General features: G+C 37.4%; 2 protein-coding genes across 5 annotated transcripts; both read right to left on the bottom strand.

The window, feature by feature from the left end:
- Positions 405–1,282, bottom strand: LOC105177926. The gene has a single exon (XM_011101235.2). It carries the CDS (start codon positions 989–991, stop codon positions 527–529), a length of 465 nt encoding a protein of 154 aa, XP_011099537.1. The 5' UTR covers positions 992–1,282; the 3' UTR covers positions 405–526.
- LOC105177925 (LEAF RUST 10 DISEASE-RESISTANCE LOCUS RECEPTOR-LIKE PROTEIN KINASE-like 1.3) lies at positions 2,228–13,638 on the bottom strand. Of its 4 annotated transcripts, none has more exons than XM_011101230.2 (4): positions 12,798–13,638; positions 4,152–4,181; positions 3,730–4,065; positions 2,228–3,657 (listed from the first exon to the last, which is right to left on the bottom strand). In XM_011101230.2, exons 1-4 carry the CDS (start codon positions 13,621–13,623, stop codon positions 2,726–2,728), a joined length of 2,124 nt encoding a protein of 707 aa, XP_011099532.1. In that variant the 5' UTR covers positions 13,624–13,638; the 3' UTR covers positions 2,228–2,725. The 4 variants fall into 4 exon arrangements, with proteins under 4 accessions (XP_011099532.1, XP_020554909.1, XP_020554910.1 ...); XM_020699250.1 differs by lacking the exon at positions 12,798–13,638 and adding an exon at positions 9,252–10,575; XM_020699251.1 differs by lacking the exon at positions 12,798–13,638 and adding an exon at positions 7,250–8,323.

Genomic DNA, 15,452 nt, shown 5'->3' with positions numbered 1-15,452 from the left:
CTAATATATATATATATATATATATATATATACTTAAATAATTCAAAAGTTAGGTTGGAATAAACACGTGCTAGCTTACCCCAATTACATAAACTTAATTATTGCAAAATGTTATTTTCATTGAAAATTGTCGAGACAACTTAATTATCATAGACCTATCAATATACCAATAAATCAAACACAGTTTTTGTTCAATTAAGTATTATGAATTGACGATTGCTATTTCATGATGATGATGAATCGTTGTCAATAATTCATTCATACAAGGTGACGACATGTATGATCTTAATGAGTTTAAAACTCGCGACATTTTAAGTGAAAAATTGAACACTTAATTATCATTGTGCTGAATAGGTCGTGCATTTAGAAATTGATGCCTTTTAATAAAAAATATTCTAAAATTCTTTGGGATAATAACAAATAAAATAAAACAAAATGCCAAAATTTCCAAAATACTGAATTACAATAAAAACAAAAACGTTATACTCTATTGCCCTTATTGTCCATACAGATTATCACGGTACTGTTACTCAGGTATGGCGACGAGCACAGGTCGCCAAGCCCTCCTCAACAGCCGCTGCCGCAACGTCGCCGACAGCGGCCGTAGCGAGCGGGCAACGCCTCTCCTCAAGTCGCCGATCGCTCCGCCGCTCGACGGCATCAACAACCCTTCTCTCACATTCTCCGAGTCTCTCTCTCCTAACGCCGGAGGTGAGGAGACAAACAAATCCTTCAGCTTGTGGCTTACCAACAGCGCCTTACTCTTCTCCGGGGACCTTCCCTCTTCGCTGCTCACCGTCCGATCCGGAGAGCCGTCGTCGCATCTGGGAGGCAGCCTCCTCCCGCTGCCCCCTCCGGCGCGGCTGAGCAGCATACGAAGAGTTTTTCGGCGGCGGAGGTGGATTACTGGGCTGGTGGATGGGCTTCTGGTAGGGCTGCCGGCAACCGCGCATTGGGTCGCCAATAGCTTGAATTTCTGCAGAGTTGCCATAATTTTCCGATGTTACTAAACCCCCAGCTGCAATCTAGAATTCGGTTAGACGGATTGAGATAAAACCAAAAGGATTTGGGAAAAAAATATAGTTAAGGACTTAAGGGGTGGTGAAGAGGGAGAGAAGGGAAAAGTGAGATTTGGGCATGTTATTGGTGTGTGTGTGTGTGTATTGTGTATGTATACGTATGAAGGGAAGTAGAGGAGTATGGGAGTGAGTGATGCAAAGGAAAAGAGAAAAGGATAGAGAGAGAAAGTGGAAGTGGAATAATTCAGAATACGGATGGAGTGGCGGGGGGGGGGGGGGGGTCGCAGGAGTCTATTTTATTCTGCGGGTGGGTCTTTTGAGGCTTCAACCCGATTCCACTATTATTCTTACACGTGGCGAGATGCCTGGTGCTCTGGCCCACACTTCCTTCTTTTCCTTTTCCTGTTAATTATTAAAGGCCGGCAATTGGAAATTCTTTTTATCACTGTGAATATGGGGATATTTGTTTATTATATCATAAAAGATAATATTTTCTTAGTAAAGTATTATTTGTATTTTAGTATTATTTTGTAATTAACTTAGGTATTTGAGATAGACTTTATCTGGGTCTTTTTTTATTTTGATTTCTTAATTTTTTTAGTTGAAAAAATAAAACACACATTCATGTTTTTGTGAACTTTTTATTTTATTTTTTGAGGGTATATTATATCAACAATAGTTGAGATTTGATTTAAATTATTATATCAAAAATTTTCAATTCCTTCATTTCAAAAATTCCCCTCATAAGATTTTGATTACAATTTGACAATTTTATCGGATTAAAATGTCATTTGGATTAAATATTAAATAATACATCGTTAATTACTTTGTCCGCATCACACTATTTTAAAGTGAAGATGGTGAAGGAAACACGGTAACATGTGATATGAAGGGAACAATATACTATTATCTATTTTGGACATTTTGCTGAATTTTACTTAATATATTTTTGTTCATGTAATAAAACAAAGATTTTTATGATTGGGTTAGTAATGTTTTGAAATTTCATTGAAGGTAATTATCATTTTCAATCTAACAAAAGTATATATTTAATTAAATCAACCGTCAAAGGTGTAGATGTAGTTTATATTTATCTTTTCTGCAAAAGGATCAAGCACAAGTTTTTGGACTGAAGCCCACATGCTTACAAAGAATAGGATAAGGATCTGTGGGAAGAAATGGTCTAATGTCTAATTTTGAGAATGTCCTAAAAATAGAAATTAACGTATAAATTATGGATGCAGAAGTCAGATTCGAGTTATTACAAGTGCATGAAGTAATCAAGGTGTGTTCTATCTTTCCAACTCTAGTCTAGAAGACACAAAACAAGTATAAACATTCTGATGTCTGAGGGACAAAATTTTGCTCCACAATCTTCAGTCTTGCAGTGAATGTCTGTTGTGTCAAGTAACTTGTCCGTTTCACACTTACTCCCACTATCACATGACATAAGAATACTTCTCATCCATTACATGATGCTGGAAACATTCATCTTAATCAGCAAAACTTATATGTATAAAATAAATAAGAACATAGCTCCATGTAACTATGTACATTCCCTTGAAGCTTGCTGTCAAAAACTATGTAATTTTATGCACATGATGAGCTAAAACATGCAAATAGTTGAAATATGGTAAAATCTTCAACAAGTGTTGTATCATCTACGTACATATGAATACAGAGCACTGAGAAGATGAAAGGATAGCTCACCCACTGGAATTTGGTGCTGAGCCACTTGCCCATTTCTCGGTGGAGACTGAATCTGGAGATGGCGGGGTAACCCCACCCTTCAGTGGTTCGGTGTCTTCATCCACCAATATGTCGACGATTTCTACCTTGTGGGCGTTCAGATCTTCGTTTTGAATCCCTCTCAAAGCCTCCAGCACTTCTTCCATCGAGGGTCTCATATCTCTCTCCTGCTGTAAACATCGGAAAGCTAATTCCGCAACTAATGTAGCCATTCTTCTCACGATACTGTTTGTCTCGAAGCCAAGACTTGAGTCGACTAACTCGTGCAGTGTATGATTTTGGATCTTGTTAATAGCCATATTAGCTAGGTTGATGTCATGGCGGTGCCTGTTGGTGTCCACGGCTTGGAGTGATGATATAAGCTCGATTAAAACTACTCCAAAGCTGTATACATCGCTCTTTTCTGTGAGCTGGTAGCATTGGTAGTACTCGGGATCAACATAGCCAGGAGTCCCTTGTGGAGCTGTTGAGACATGAGTGACGTCGTTAGGGAATAATCTCGACAGTCCAAAATCAGCAACTTTGACATGAAAATCATTGTCTAGAAGAATATTATTGGTTTTGACATCTCGATGAATGATGTCAGATTTATGGAGATAAGCCAGTGCTTCGGCTGTTTCAATGGCAATGTTCAGCCGAACAGCCCAAGACAGCAAGCCAGAGTTTGCACGTTTTCCATGGAGGTGATCAGCTACCGTTCCATTTGGTACATATTCATAAACAAGCAATAATTCTCGGCTACGCTTGGATGTGCATCCATAGAGGGTCACAAGGTTCTGGTGTCTTAATCGAGTCAGGATCCCAACTTCATTCATAAACTGCTCCACACGCTTGAAGTTGTTCTCGTATAAGCGTTTAACAGCAACAACACGGCCATCAGGCAGCACCCCTGTTCAAAAAACAGATATGTCAAGGGAGCTCTTGTATTTGACAAAATCGGGTCAGTGAGTCGTATTCTTACCATAATATACTGCGCCAAATCCACCATCACCTAGTTCTCGAGAAGTACTAAAATTATCAGTAGCTTCTTCAAGTTCTGCGTAGCTAAACACCTGCACCCCATAATATGTGCTGTCCCTACCAAGATCAGAGTTTGAAGACGGATATGAAGGGATGCTTTTGGCAAATTGAGTTGAAGGAGGTGTTGAGAGTGGTTTGCTTGAAGCCTCGGTTGAAATTTCCTTGCTTGCAGCTTGGGCTGATTGAGCAGCAAGACGTTGTTTCCTCCGCTGCCGACAATAGAAAATTAACCATCCTAAGCCAACACCAGCAAGAACTGCCCCACCTATCGGAAGGCCTGGACACAGACAGAAACATGATGACTTTCAGTATCTGAAGCCAACTAGTTTGGTAAAGGAAAACTATTTTAGAATGATGCCTTACCAATATTCCTTCCCAAATTTGAGTTGTTTTCTGCAGTAGCCATGAGATCCCAAATTGTTAGATCGCATGATAAGAGTAAATACTGTCGATAAAGTGTAAATATACAATTCGTTCATCCAACACAATTAGAGAGAACAGAAGTGCTGCTGATGCAAACAAATATTTGAAAGATCAAGAATCGGACAATGCACAGGGTTCAGAAACCCGAATAGTCAAGACAACAAAGATTCAAAAGTACTCAAGATCATGTTACTTATAGATTGCTGAAAGTTCTTATCTGAATCAGGATTTGTCACATCAAACCATTACATCACAAGTATTACTGCTCTTGCTATGTGAGTGGCAATTCTCTTTAAAATTTCCAAAAGATCAGCTCATCATGTTAGTTTTAGAGGGAAACAAAATCAAAATGTTCAAATATCAAATTGACAGAGCACAAAGATCCGGATAAATTCAGCAAGAAGTTCAAATACAGAAGGGCTTAGACATAACAAAATAAACAGTCAATTACGTAATGCAGTATAAAACTGCTAGCAAAGTATCAAAACACTCGAAAACAACATAGTCTTTACTGCTCACAAGATTTCTTCTTCACTGTCATTGCAACGTTTGACAGAAATGATAGTTAAATAGTCACAGTTTTCACATGCTTTGCAATGTATAATCAATAACAGGATGCTCCACAAGTTAGTACAATCAACCTGAGGCAAGAAAGTTCTCGTTCCAAATTCACTAAATGTACTGATATGTAAAAAGGCCGAATTACCTAGAAGAGGCCTCGTAGCATTAGGACTACCTTCCGGGGGAAGTGTCAAAGAAACAGGACAAGGCCTATCGCCACAAATACAAACAGGTTGACCCATTACCGAATCAAACCCGCATTGCGCACCCAATCTACTGCACTCAGAACACAATCTCTGATAAGGATCGCTATAATTCACACTAAAACCTTGCATCAGTGCTTCCCCAAGACTCAGCTGCGAATTCGTGAGTCGATTCCCAGCAGCCCTCAGAACGGGGACGCTAACACTCATGCTACAAGATACGATACTAAGAATCGGGTCGCGGGGCACCGGCCCGATCAAATGATAAGCGTCGGTAAAATTCAAACCCGTGGTATTACAAGTGAAAAGATTGTAAGGCCTGACAGTCATCCCGGAAGTGTTGCAGCCGTAGAACAGAGTGAGGGCCTCGTTCAGGGGACCATCGGAGGAAAAAAAAGTGGAGTTGAGAGTAGTGTTGTGGAACTCCGAGGGGCAGGTGTTATTGTAAAGGTCGGAGCGGGAGAGGATGAGGGTCCTCTGAGTTTGATCGAGTTGCAGAACCCGGTAGGCGACCGAGTCCTGAATCAACTCGGTAATGTTGTTCCGGCACGTCAGAGCGAAGTGCGGGAGGCCACAATAAGCGGGGCGGTCCCCGCCGGTGAAGGGGTAGGTAATATTGATGATGGGCCCGCAGGAGAAGGTCAGGTTGCAGTTGGGGTAGGTGGGCTGGGAAAACGCCACTGCGAGGAGGGCGGCGGTGAATGTGATGAGGAGAGAGGAAAGAGAGGAAGACATTTTTGGTTAGGGGATGAAGAAGGTTGACAGAAACGTTGAACTTTGAACAATTTGGTTTCCTCCCGGAGCAGCCGCTGATTGTTTGTTTGTAATAAAACAAACATATATTACAAGATTAGTATTATCAATTAATTATGAGTATTAATGAAAGATTATTAGCAAAGTAAATCAGATTAAGAGCAAGATTTTGCATGAGATAATGATGTTTTAAAGTTTTAACTATTTGAAAATATTAATTTGGGAAGCAACCAATAATTTTGAAAGGAGGGGCAGTGAGATGGGTGTATATTTGTTGACTTCACAGCACACCAGTTTTGACAGAATTAGGTTTGCCATTGCCAGCATTGTTGTTATAATAATAATTGTTTTAAAATATTAAGTGTAAAGATTAATAAATTGGAAGTAGAGGGGGGAGGAGGTCAGCATCAGATTCATTTCTAATAGTACCTGCCTAAGCTAATGAGTGGAGTAGTAGTTTATGGTAGGAAACACAAAATTCAAGTTATCAACGCTATATATATTGAAATTATTAAATATAATAATATATGGTAGATTATAATTTGTCGTTCAAGTTACGTATATTTTTATATTTTGTTATTTTTTTTTTGTTTTTCCGGCAACTTATCAACTCAATTTTAATAAATTTGTACTTTACTTATATTATTTTTAAATATCACATGTGTACTACATGTGATGTTTTTCCAACAGAAAATTGATTGAAAAACAATTATATACGACAAAGTACAAATTTCACAAAATTAAAATAAATGACAAAGTTTGAAACAAACATTAATATTATCTCTCTATAATATAATTAAGAATATTTGGCGTTGTAAATTAATTTATGTTTACGATTATTATGTTTTTGTGTTACGTAATTATAATTTATGGAGGTAGATACATTTAATCCATGTGTTAAAAATTAAATATGACTTCGTATTAAAGATATATATATATGTGTGTGTTTTTTTAATTTTTTGAAACTTTTCTTAAATATTGAATATGTTGTTTACAGTATCATATATCATATCCAAATAATTCAGTATATACATCATAGACTAAAATTATACTATGAAAATAGTTGAGATAATTTAATGGTTGTTCTATTTATACGAATTTGAGAAATATCAAGATATATATTCACGTGTAAACACATGGACAATAAGAAAACTTAAAGGTCAAATTCAGACGTTCAAAACGCGTTGAGGGAATCAGCTCTGTCAGAACTCTGCACTGTGTGAAGATTGTGAAGGTCAAAGAAACTTGAGCAGCACAAAATTTTCAAGAAAACGTTGAAGATTTTCAAGAAATTTATGACCCTTAATTAGAAAAATTGAAACGAGAAAACCCCATGTCATGAATCTAACACTCAAAACCTGGGGAATTTTCATAAATCAGAGTTAGGGACGACGAGGATCGGAGAAGAGACTGTTTTCTTGGAAAGAGCAAAGCAGACGTCTCCGTCGACAAAAGGAAATCATGTAGAGCTAGCAGCTAAAAATGAAGAAAACAGGGGAGGAAGAATCAGTTGTTACGTACCGTTTCCAGGTCGGGAATCATCGCAGGTGAATTCATGAACCCGGTCAGTGCAGTAGCAGGCAAACGCCGTCGTGCCCTCATTATACCCACACAACCCTCCCGATCTCGCGCAACCATTGCAGTTATCATTATTCGCCGACCACTGAATCGTAAACCCGCTCCTAAGCGCGTCCTGTAAAAGATTTGCCGATGCAGTCTCAAGATTTGTCAAATCCCTGGCCGCCCTTCGATTCACCGGAACATAAATATTACTGCTGCATGTGACACCATTTCCCTGCCCGGATGCTTCCGCCGTCGTGTAAAAGTTTAAGGTATTTACTCCGTTCACGTTGCAACTGAACTGAAAGGGGACAGGCGTTCCAGGGGGCAGCTGATTCGTGCCGCAGCCATAGTACAGAGTGATATTCTGGTCATTAGCAGCAGAGGAAAAATCGAACAGGCTGAAATTCAAAGTTGTGTTGAAGAATAACGTAGGACAAATAGTGTCCCACAGGTCTTCTCTTGCAATCCTGAGAGTTCGAGTCGTGTTATCAACGTTGAGCACTCGATAGAATGTTGATGATATGTTGAGTAAGGGGATGTTGGATTGGCAGTTGATCTGGAAGCCCGGGTAGCCGCAGGAGACGGGCCGGTTGCCGCCCCAGAATGGGTAGCCTATCTCCCTGAGGCTGCCACACTGAAATGGCTGGCTACAGGTTTGATACTGCGAATCATTTTGACAGGAATAGCTCGGGATTTGTATAAACAGGACGATCGCTACGATCAAGGGGAGAAGTTCTTGATTGAATTTCGGGTTCATTTTTTATGGTTATAGAAACCTGTGAAAAACGAAGATGGTTTTTTAGGATGGATGGGTTTTGATTTGAATAATGAATTTGTCTATAACGTGGGGAAGACTGAGAATTGAGAGAGATTGGCTGTTTGTGTAGGCTTTTCCACGAAATGGAAGCTTCTGTTGGAATTGGATGGTGGACTTATTCTAATGAAAACAAACTGGGTTGCCTTCTTTATTGGAAACGTACAACTCTTCTCAGTAAAGTGTCGAGAATTGAACGGATGGTAAAAAGTAGAGTTAGTCAAAAATAATCAGCCTATAGTTGTTTCCGAAATATCAACCCTGTTAAAGACTTTAAAGTCAACCAAGTTGGGTGTATTATCTTTTATCATATTCAGATTTGTCACATTTTCCGGACTCGGACAAAACAAATCGTAACCGGCATCTATGTTAAGCTACAACATTAAAATTAAACACTGGTCTTTATGTACTGATATACAGATTCACAAAGTGACCAATAGGAAACTGGATTTCTTCATATTTCAAAGATTGTTACGTTGATTTCACACATTCAGTATGCAATTCTCCAAGTGATTTCAGATTATGTATCCTGGAAACTGAGTATATGAAAATATATTGGGAGAACGCGTTTTTCACGTGTTGTTAAATCATCAAGCAGCCAACAGTTCTGTTTGGTGGTAGAAATATAGAGAAATATCCTCGTATGTTATATATTTTCGGTCATGAAGGGTAAAGGCAACCTGAAAGACAATAAGAAGATTCAGGATAACGAAATCAAGAACTAGACATGGCTTGAAAGAAAGTGCTGGGACTTTGTTATCTGCAAAGAGAAAGCCGGCAACCTACAAGCACTGAGGTTGGTGAAAACTGTTATTAATCTAGAACATGTTTTGATGCAGAGAATTGTGAAAGATTCCAAGTTCAGTTGGTAGAAAGCTAAACTACATTCAAGTCGCAGTGTCAAGTTTCCTAGTCCAAATTGTTGATTGAACCTAGAATGTTTGCTGTTTGCACTAGGTTGGATCCGAGCTCAGAATGAGTTTTTCCCCACTTCCTGTCTCATAATCTGGTTCTACCAGTAATTGTCGCACTTCAAGCTTATCTCTCAGACATGACAACTAGATTCCTAGAAGACGTTTTGGCAGAATGTCTCTAGTTTTCAATCTCAGCATGGAATGAGAAATTCCATTGTAAAAAAATACGTACCTGGAGATTGTGCATTGCCCGGTGAGGCTTCACTATCCATTGGGCAAGTATCAGAAACGTACGGTGGATCAGGGCAAAAGCATGTTGTTTGATTGCCATCAAAATTATACCCGCAATGACCCCTTGACTTGACACAATCACTGCAAGCTTTGCCACCAATCTTCCACCTAATCTCAAAGCCCCGCTGGAGGACTTGATCCAACCCTGTAGCATTCACAGATCCTCCAGCTCCACCTCCTGTTACAAGTACTGGAACCATGACACTAGCATTACAGCTTCCAGGGCTTTGAATTCCAGGGAACATGTAAACACCGTTGTTCCCACAAGAAATAGGGCTTAAGCCAGGAAGTTTCGACTCAGGGCAGCCATACAAAAACGTGAAATTCGTGTACATAGAAGCATAGTCGAAGATAGAGTAGTCCAGAGTAGTGTTCACCATTTCTTGTGGACAAGTCCCCTCCATGATATCCTCCCTGACAATCCTCATTGTTTGGGTAGTTTGACTGATATTCAGCACCCGATACGTCATGTTCATGATATCAATTGTCGTTACATTGTTCTGATCATCACAGGTGAGGACGAAACTTGGATGGCCACAGTACGGAGGACTGTTAGATCCCCGGAACGGGTACCTGATTCCGGTGATTGCATTGCCGCAGCTGAATGTGTCACCACATGTCTTGTAGAATTGTTCAGGGTTGCTGGATCCAACAGGGAATTGAAGCAGAAGCAGGAGGTTTACGGTGAACAGGAGATGAAGGAAGGAAAAGCATGAAAAGTTTTGGGAATTCATGGGAAACATGACAGTTTGGCAGGTGATGCACAAGAAGTATTATAATGACATGATTAGCCCAGGTGGTTGGAGGGAAATGAGAAGAAGATATTAGAAGTAGTTGGCTGAAAGAAAATTGACTTCACTAGCTGAAAAAGCCACTGGACGCAGATGGATGTTGCGTTTTGTATTGTTATAACTACAGAGACATTTTATACAAGCGGCGTGTGTGTATGTGAAGTGCGATATGAGTTGCAACGTCGATTTACAGTAGAAGATCGACATTGCCAAAAGGCTCATTTTACTTGGAATTGAGAGAGAAGTTTGGTACTTAGAATTCCAAGAAATCATCCATGACAACCCCATCACAATAAAGGAGGTGGTTTGTTGAGCGTTTTCTACCTAATTATTAGACGAATGAGAAGTGTCGCTTATTCAAAGAAGTTGATCTAGTTTTCTAGGTTGTTGGGTGGCAGTTCACTTAAGACAAGTTTGATTTCAGTCTATGAATGAATTGTATGGTTGATATGTATTTTTCGAGTTGGCTGATGAAATATATGAGCTCCTTCATCGGAACGTTTAGTCATTTTTTGTTGCACTGTCTTCGTCGGATGTTTTAGAACAAAAACCGTATTTGCAATTACTTGGTTGATTCACTAAGGTTCATGGGGTTAAATCCTTTATCACATTTTGGTATCTTTATGTAACTAATATGTATCGTTTCAGTCCAGCCCAAAATCGACACAGACCAATCTAAAAAATCCAACCCAAGATTGTTCCAATACTATTCATGTATGATCCTAAATTTTTACATGGGCTTCGATTAGATTTTATTTTATGCCAAAAACCATGCATCGACTAGGTTGAAGATTGGATCAAGCCTGATTGCCTTTTTTTTTGGTTTTTCTTTATGAAATTGAGGTGTTTTTTTTTTTTTTAAACTAACTACTTAAAATTATGATTGTTTTATAAAATAAATAATAATTAAATCAAACAAAAATGTATAACTAGAGAAAAAAAGTTAAACTGCGTAATGAACTTAAATAATAATTTGACTAACAAGTTTATAATAATTAACTTAGATAATAACAAGCCCAAAAAGAATTAAAATAATCTTTAAAAAAAATAAACAAAGAGTATATTAATGATTAATCTACTGAAAATTTAGAAGCTGAACAATAGAGATCAATGTTTTTAAGTTTCAAAATATAAAAAACTAACTAAAATAATCAACTTAAAAGAATAAAATAAAAATTATATATCATGCATTATTAAAAACAAATAACTGCTCAATTGGACCGACCCACGACTGGGCTGATACCCAGGACAGGCCTAGTCCCAAACGGGCATGAGTCAGATTAGCCCAATTTTTTATTGGAATGCATATTGAGTGTCGCTTTTAAAAATTAAATATATATGTATATATATAATAAAATTATAATTTAATGAAAAACATAGCAATTATGAGTCTGATATCTGATCAAAATATGTTATCAAAGTTGTGGAAGATTTTTCACCATAAATTATTGTAGCTATGGAGTGGATCTGAATTGGTTGCAAACCTGCAATTGCAAAATGATATTTTATTCTCTTCACTACATTTTAACTTACACCCCTACCAAATATTGTCAAGTGTATTTTAATGAAGGAAATATAAAGGCCGTCCCATAAGATACAAAATTGAAAAGGTTAATTAGATTTTTCTTTTATTAGCAACAAAACATTTTCCAAGAGGGACAAAATATAATTTCCAAAACTCAAAGGGTGTGATGTATAATTATACTGCTTTGGAGGGGTCTAAATAGAATTAGTCTAAACAATATACTTGAGAGCCGTCTCACTAGCTACATATACACTATCACAATTAGGACCAACTAAGGCTTATATTAATGAGGTTTGAAGTTTGAACTAGGTCCATATATATTATATATAGATTCTTGCGGCTGCCCCTCAAATTCGGATACTTTGATGTTGGTGTTTTTAGCGAATGTATGTGTAATTTTTTAAAAAATATGATTGATTTATATAAATGATATTGACCTTTTCAATGGTGCGTGTGTATAGTTTTTTAAAAAATATAAATAATTTATATAAATAAATTATAGATCAGAAAATATAGATATAATTATTCATAAAGTAAAAATACAAAAATAAAACAAAAGACAAAATGTCAACCACCAAACTATACCATCCCAACTCCCAAATATTAATGCTCTTCTCGAACTATGTATACAAGTGTTGAGATGCAGTCAAAAGTCTCGATCGCATTGTTGACACGTACTCCTTTTGAAATCACGATTTGATTTTTAAAGTGTTAACACGTACTCCTTTTGAATCAGCTTTACTAAATTTAAATTAATATGCATATTGATTTTGGACCTTAGTCTAGAGACATGAAATAGTCGTCATGCGCCGTGCAGTTTGCTCCAAACTATCCAAAAATAAGATTTATTTGGATAGTAAAATACATGTTATATTCAATACTTTGTGTATTGAATATATATATAATTAATACGGTGTTTTTTAATTTTAAAAGATATAATGTATATGTCTCCATCTAAAAGCTAAGTTTACTAATTAATCTTGACCTTGCCATGCTGTAATCATATGATGTTTTTGTCTGAATTAGAATCAAAATTCACTTATCTTTTTGGCAAATTCCCATAGGTTGAAGATTTCTTAAAAGAGTCCAACACATTGTTACTGTAATTCAGCATTATACTACTCTAAATTTCGCTCATGAAAATGGATTACGAATAAACACGACTGCGTACCTGACGACGCCGATGGCGCCACCGTCGACGCCCGCGGGCTGTAACTTCCAGCACCAACCACCACGCCGGCGGCGCAGGTCTTGTTCGCCGCCACCAACCCATCCGGACAAAAGCAAACAAACTCCTTCCCCGCAACATCGTAGCCGCACCTCCCACCCGAATTCTCGCACTCGCGGCACGCGCCGCCACTCCCCACCTTAAACCGCACCTCGAACCCCTGTCCCACCGCCTCTGCCAAACCCTTAAGATCGAGGAAAGACGTGTAACTAACCGGAACCACCACGCTGGCATGGCACACCCCCGAAAGCTCCGCCGCGAACTGGACGTACCCATTCCTCTCACTTACCCCCTTTACCGGGCAATCGAATTGGTACGGCACCGGAAAATCGAGAGCCCGGCAACCGTAGAGAAGCGTCAGATTCACATACCCAGAAGCGTACTCGAAAAGCGCGGGATCCAGAGTCGTGTTCGTGAATTCTTGTGGACAGAGGCTTCGTGAAAGGTCATCCCTCGCGATCTTCAGAATTTGGGTCCCCTGATTTAAGCCCAAAACCCGATACTTCACGTTCTTTATCTGTATGGTGGTGGTGGTGCCGTTTTCGCAGTCGAGTTTGAGGGCGGGGTGGCCGCATTCTCTCGGTCTGCCGCCGCCCCAGAACGGGTAACCGATACCGGCGATTTCCCCGCAGTTAAACGGACCTCCGCAGCTTGTGTAGGATTCGTTTGGGTCGCCTAAAACTGGAGGAAGATTGAGGAAAGATGACAGAGTTAGACCGAGACAAAGTACACTGAGAGTTGGGGTTTTTGAGAAGTACTGGCACTTCATGCTTCATATTCTTCCGGATTTAGAAATTACGATGGCTTTTAAGTACACTATATATATATATATATATCTCATCTAATATGACTTTCTTGAAATTATCATAAGCTATGTGTACAGCAATATATTTATTTATATGAATTATTAATTTTAAATTTAAAAGTATTAATGATATAATAAATTAATAGAGTTTGATATTTATTATGTATTAATATAAGAATTAAGCAGAATAATTTATGATATAATAAGTATAATAATCAGATTGGATTTAAGATAAAAAGAAAAAAAAATTATATCACGAAGTTAGTCACTAAAAAATCATTTTAATTTTATTCACTAAAAATAATTCAGCCAAAGTCTTAACATTTTATAGTTGAATAAGGTGTAATTTAGACATGATTTAAGCTAAACAAGGATATTAGAATAAAAACTTAAATGAGATGTTGTCTAGTTAATTGAATTAAATGAAATGATTGAGGTTTTGACATATTATTTTGAAGTCAGAGCGAACATGAGATAAATTGTGGTAGCGGCTTATCACATGATTATTTCTATTCAACGCACATCCACGGCTTATCACATATGTGCTCTTCTGTTTAGTGCATATTTGAACTATGACTTATCTCTGCATGACAATTTTCCTTATGTGATCCACAAAAATATTGAGCTTTTGTTGGAGTTTTCTTTTAAGACTTGGGTTTCCTGAAATTCTGCGATTGTAAGGAAACCACACCATCGGTTTGATTTCATCAGATTTTAGAAGAATCCAATATCTTTTTTCTTGCAGTCTTCCAATTTTCTTTACAGATTTGCATTTCAATCAATGGCTGAAAGTAGGTATCCTAAAATATTTCGCTTCCGCACAAAATAACCTAATATGTATATAATGTGACTAGTACATATATGTCAGATGCAAATTTTTGCCAGCAATTATGCTGGATTATGTTTATATTTACGTGAATTTATGTTTCAACCATTTTGTTTTCCTATAGCCTATTTATTATGCTAACAATACATAGACTTAATTGTGGAAGGCAATATGTGAGTCTTAAAGAGTGTAAGTGTGTTTTTTTAGCATAACATCAATTCAATCAATACATCAATATAAGAATTGTAAACAACAACTTATACAATAATTTTTGATTTAATCAATACATCAGTATGACTATAAATTACCCACTAACATAAAATAAGACACATCCCCATATATTGAATGGGATTAAAACTCATAATTTTGAAATTATTAATGAAACCTCAAACTTAACCTTAACTGCTTGTCAGAAACATTATTAAAGAGGGTAAGAGTTGGGAGGTGGAGAAAGAGAGTGAGCTTCTTTGACTTGTTTGGCTTCCTCATTAATATTGTTGCCCTCTTTCTTAGGTTACATCACTCCTAATTAATAGCAGCACAACAAAATCGTTAGAGTGTAGTGAACTATTGCAGCTACTAACCAATTATTAAATCTTTCTGTGACGTGAATTGTGTGTGACTTAAAAAAATAAGATAAAATGTATAAAATCCCTTTGTATTTTAAAAAGTCTGCAAAAAGTATCTTTCTATTTTTGAAATAGACTAAAAGCTCCTATATGTTTTGTAAAACTCAGCTCAATCGTCCCTTCTCCGTTAAATCCAACTAATGGTGTTAATTTTTTAGAAAATGACTGGTATACCCTTACTTAATATATATTATTTCTTATTCTAATGACCGTTGGATCTTTTTTGATCAAATATTGATCGTTAGATCTAATCAATTAATCTCAACAGTTAGATTTTGAAAAAATAAAAGGTCTAGATTCAACATATTATTTAATTTATATTATATATAAATAATTTA

This window comes from Sesamum indicum, linkage group LG15, assembly GCF_000512975.1.
Source record: "Sesamum indicum cultivar Zhongzhi No. 13 linkage group LG15, S_indicum_v1.0, whole genome shotgun sequence".
Classification (NCBI taxonomy): Eukaryota; Viridiplantae; Streptophyta; class Magnoliopsida; order Lamiales; family Pedaliaceae; genus Sesamum; species Sesamum indicum.
The sequence above is the reverse complement of the archived record's forward strand: the minus strand, read 5'-3'. Positions and strand labels throughout refer to the sequence as shown.

Excerpts from the sequence above, each read along its gene's own strand:
- LOC105177926 (XM_011101235.2), bottom strand. The coding sequence starts at position 991 with ATGGCAACTCTGCAGAAATTCAAGCTATTGGCGACCCAATGCGCGGTT.
- LOC105177925 (XM_011101230.2), bottom strand. The coding sequence starts at position 13,623 with ATGAAGTGCCAGTACTTCTCAAAAACCCCAACTCTCAGTGTACTTTGT. Across the intron at positions 4,182-12,797 it reads GGCGCCATCGGCGTCGTCAG|AAAACAACTCAAATTTGGGA; the intron begins GTACGCAGTCGT and ends TGGCTACTGCAG. Across the intron at positions 4,066-4,151 it reads AAATTTGGGAAGGAATATTG|GCCTTCCGATAGGTGGGGCA; the intron begins GTAAGGCATCAT and ends GTCTGTGTCCAG.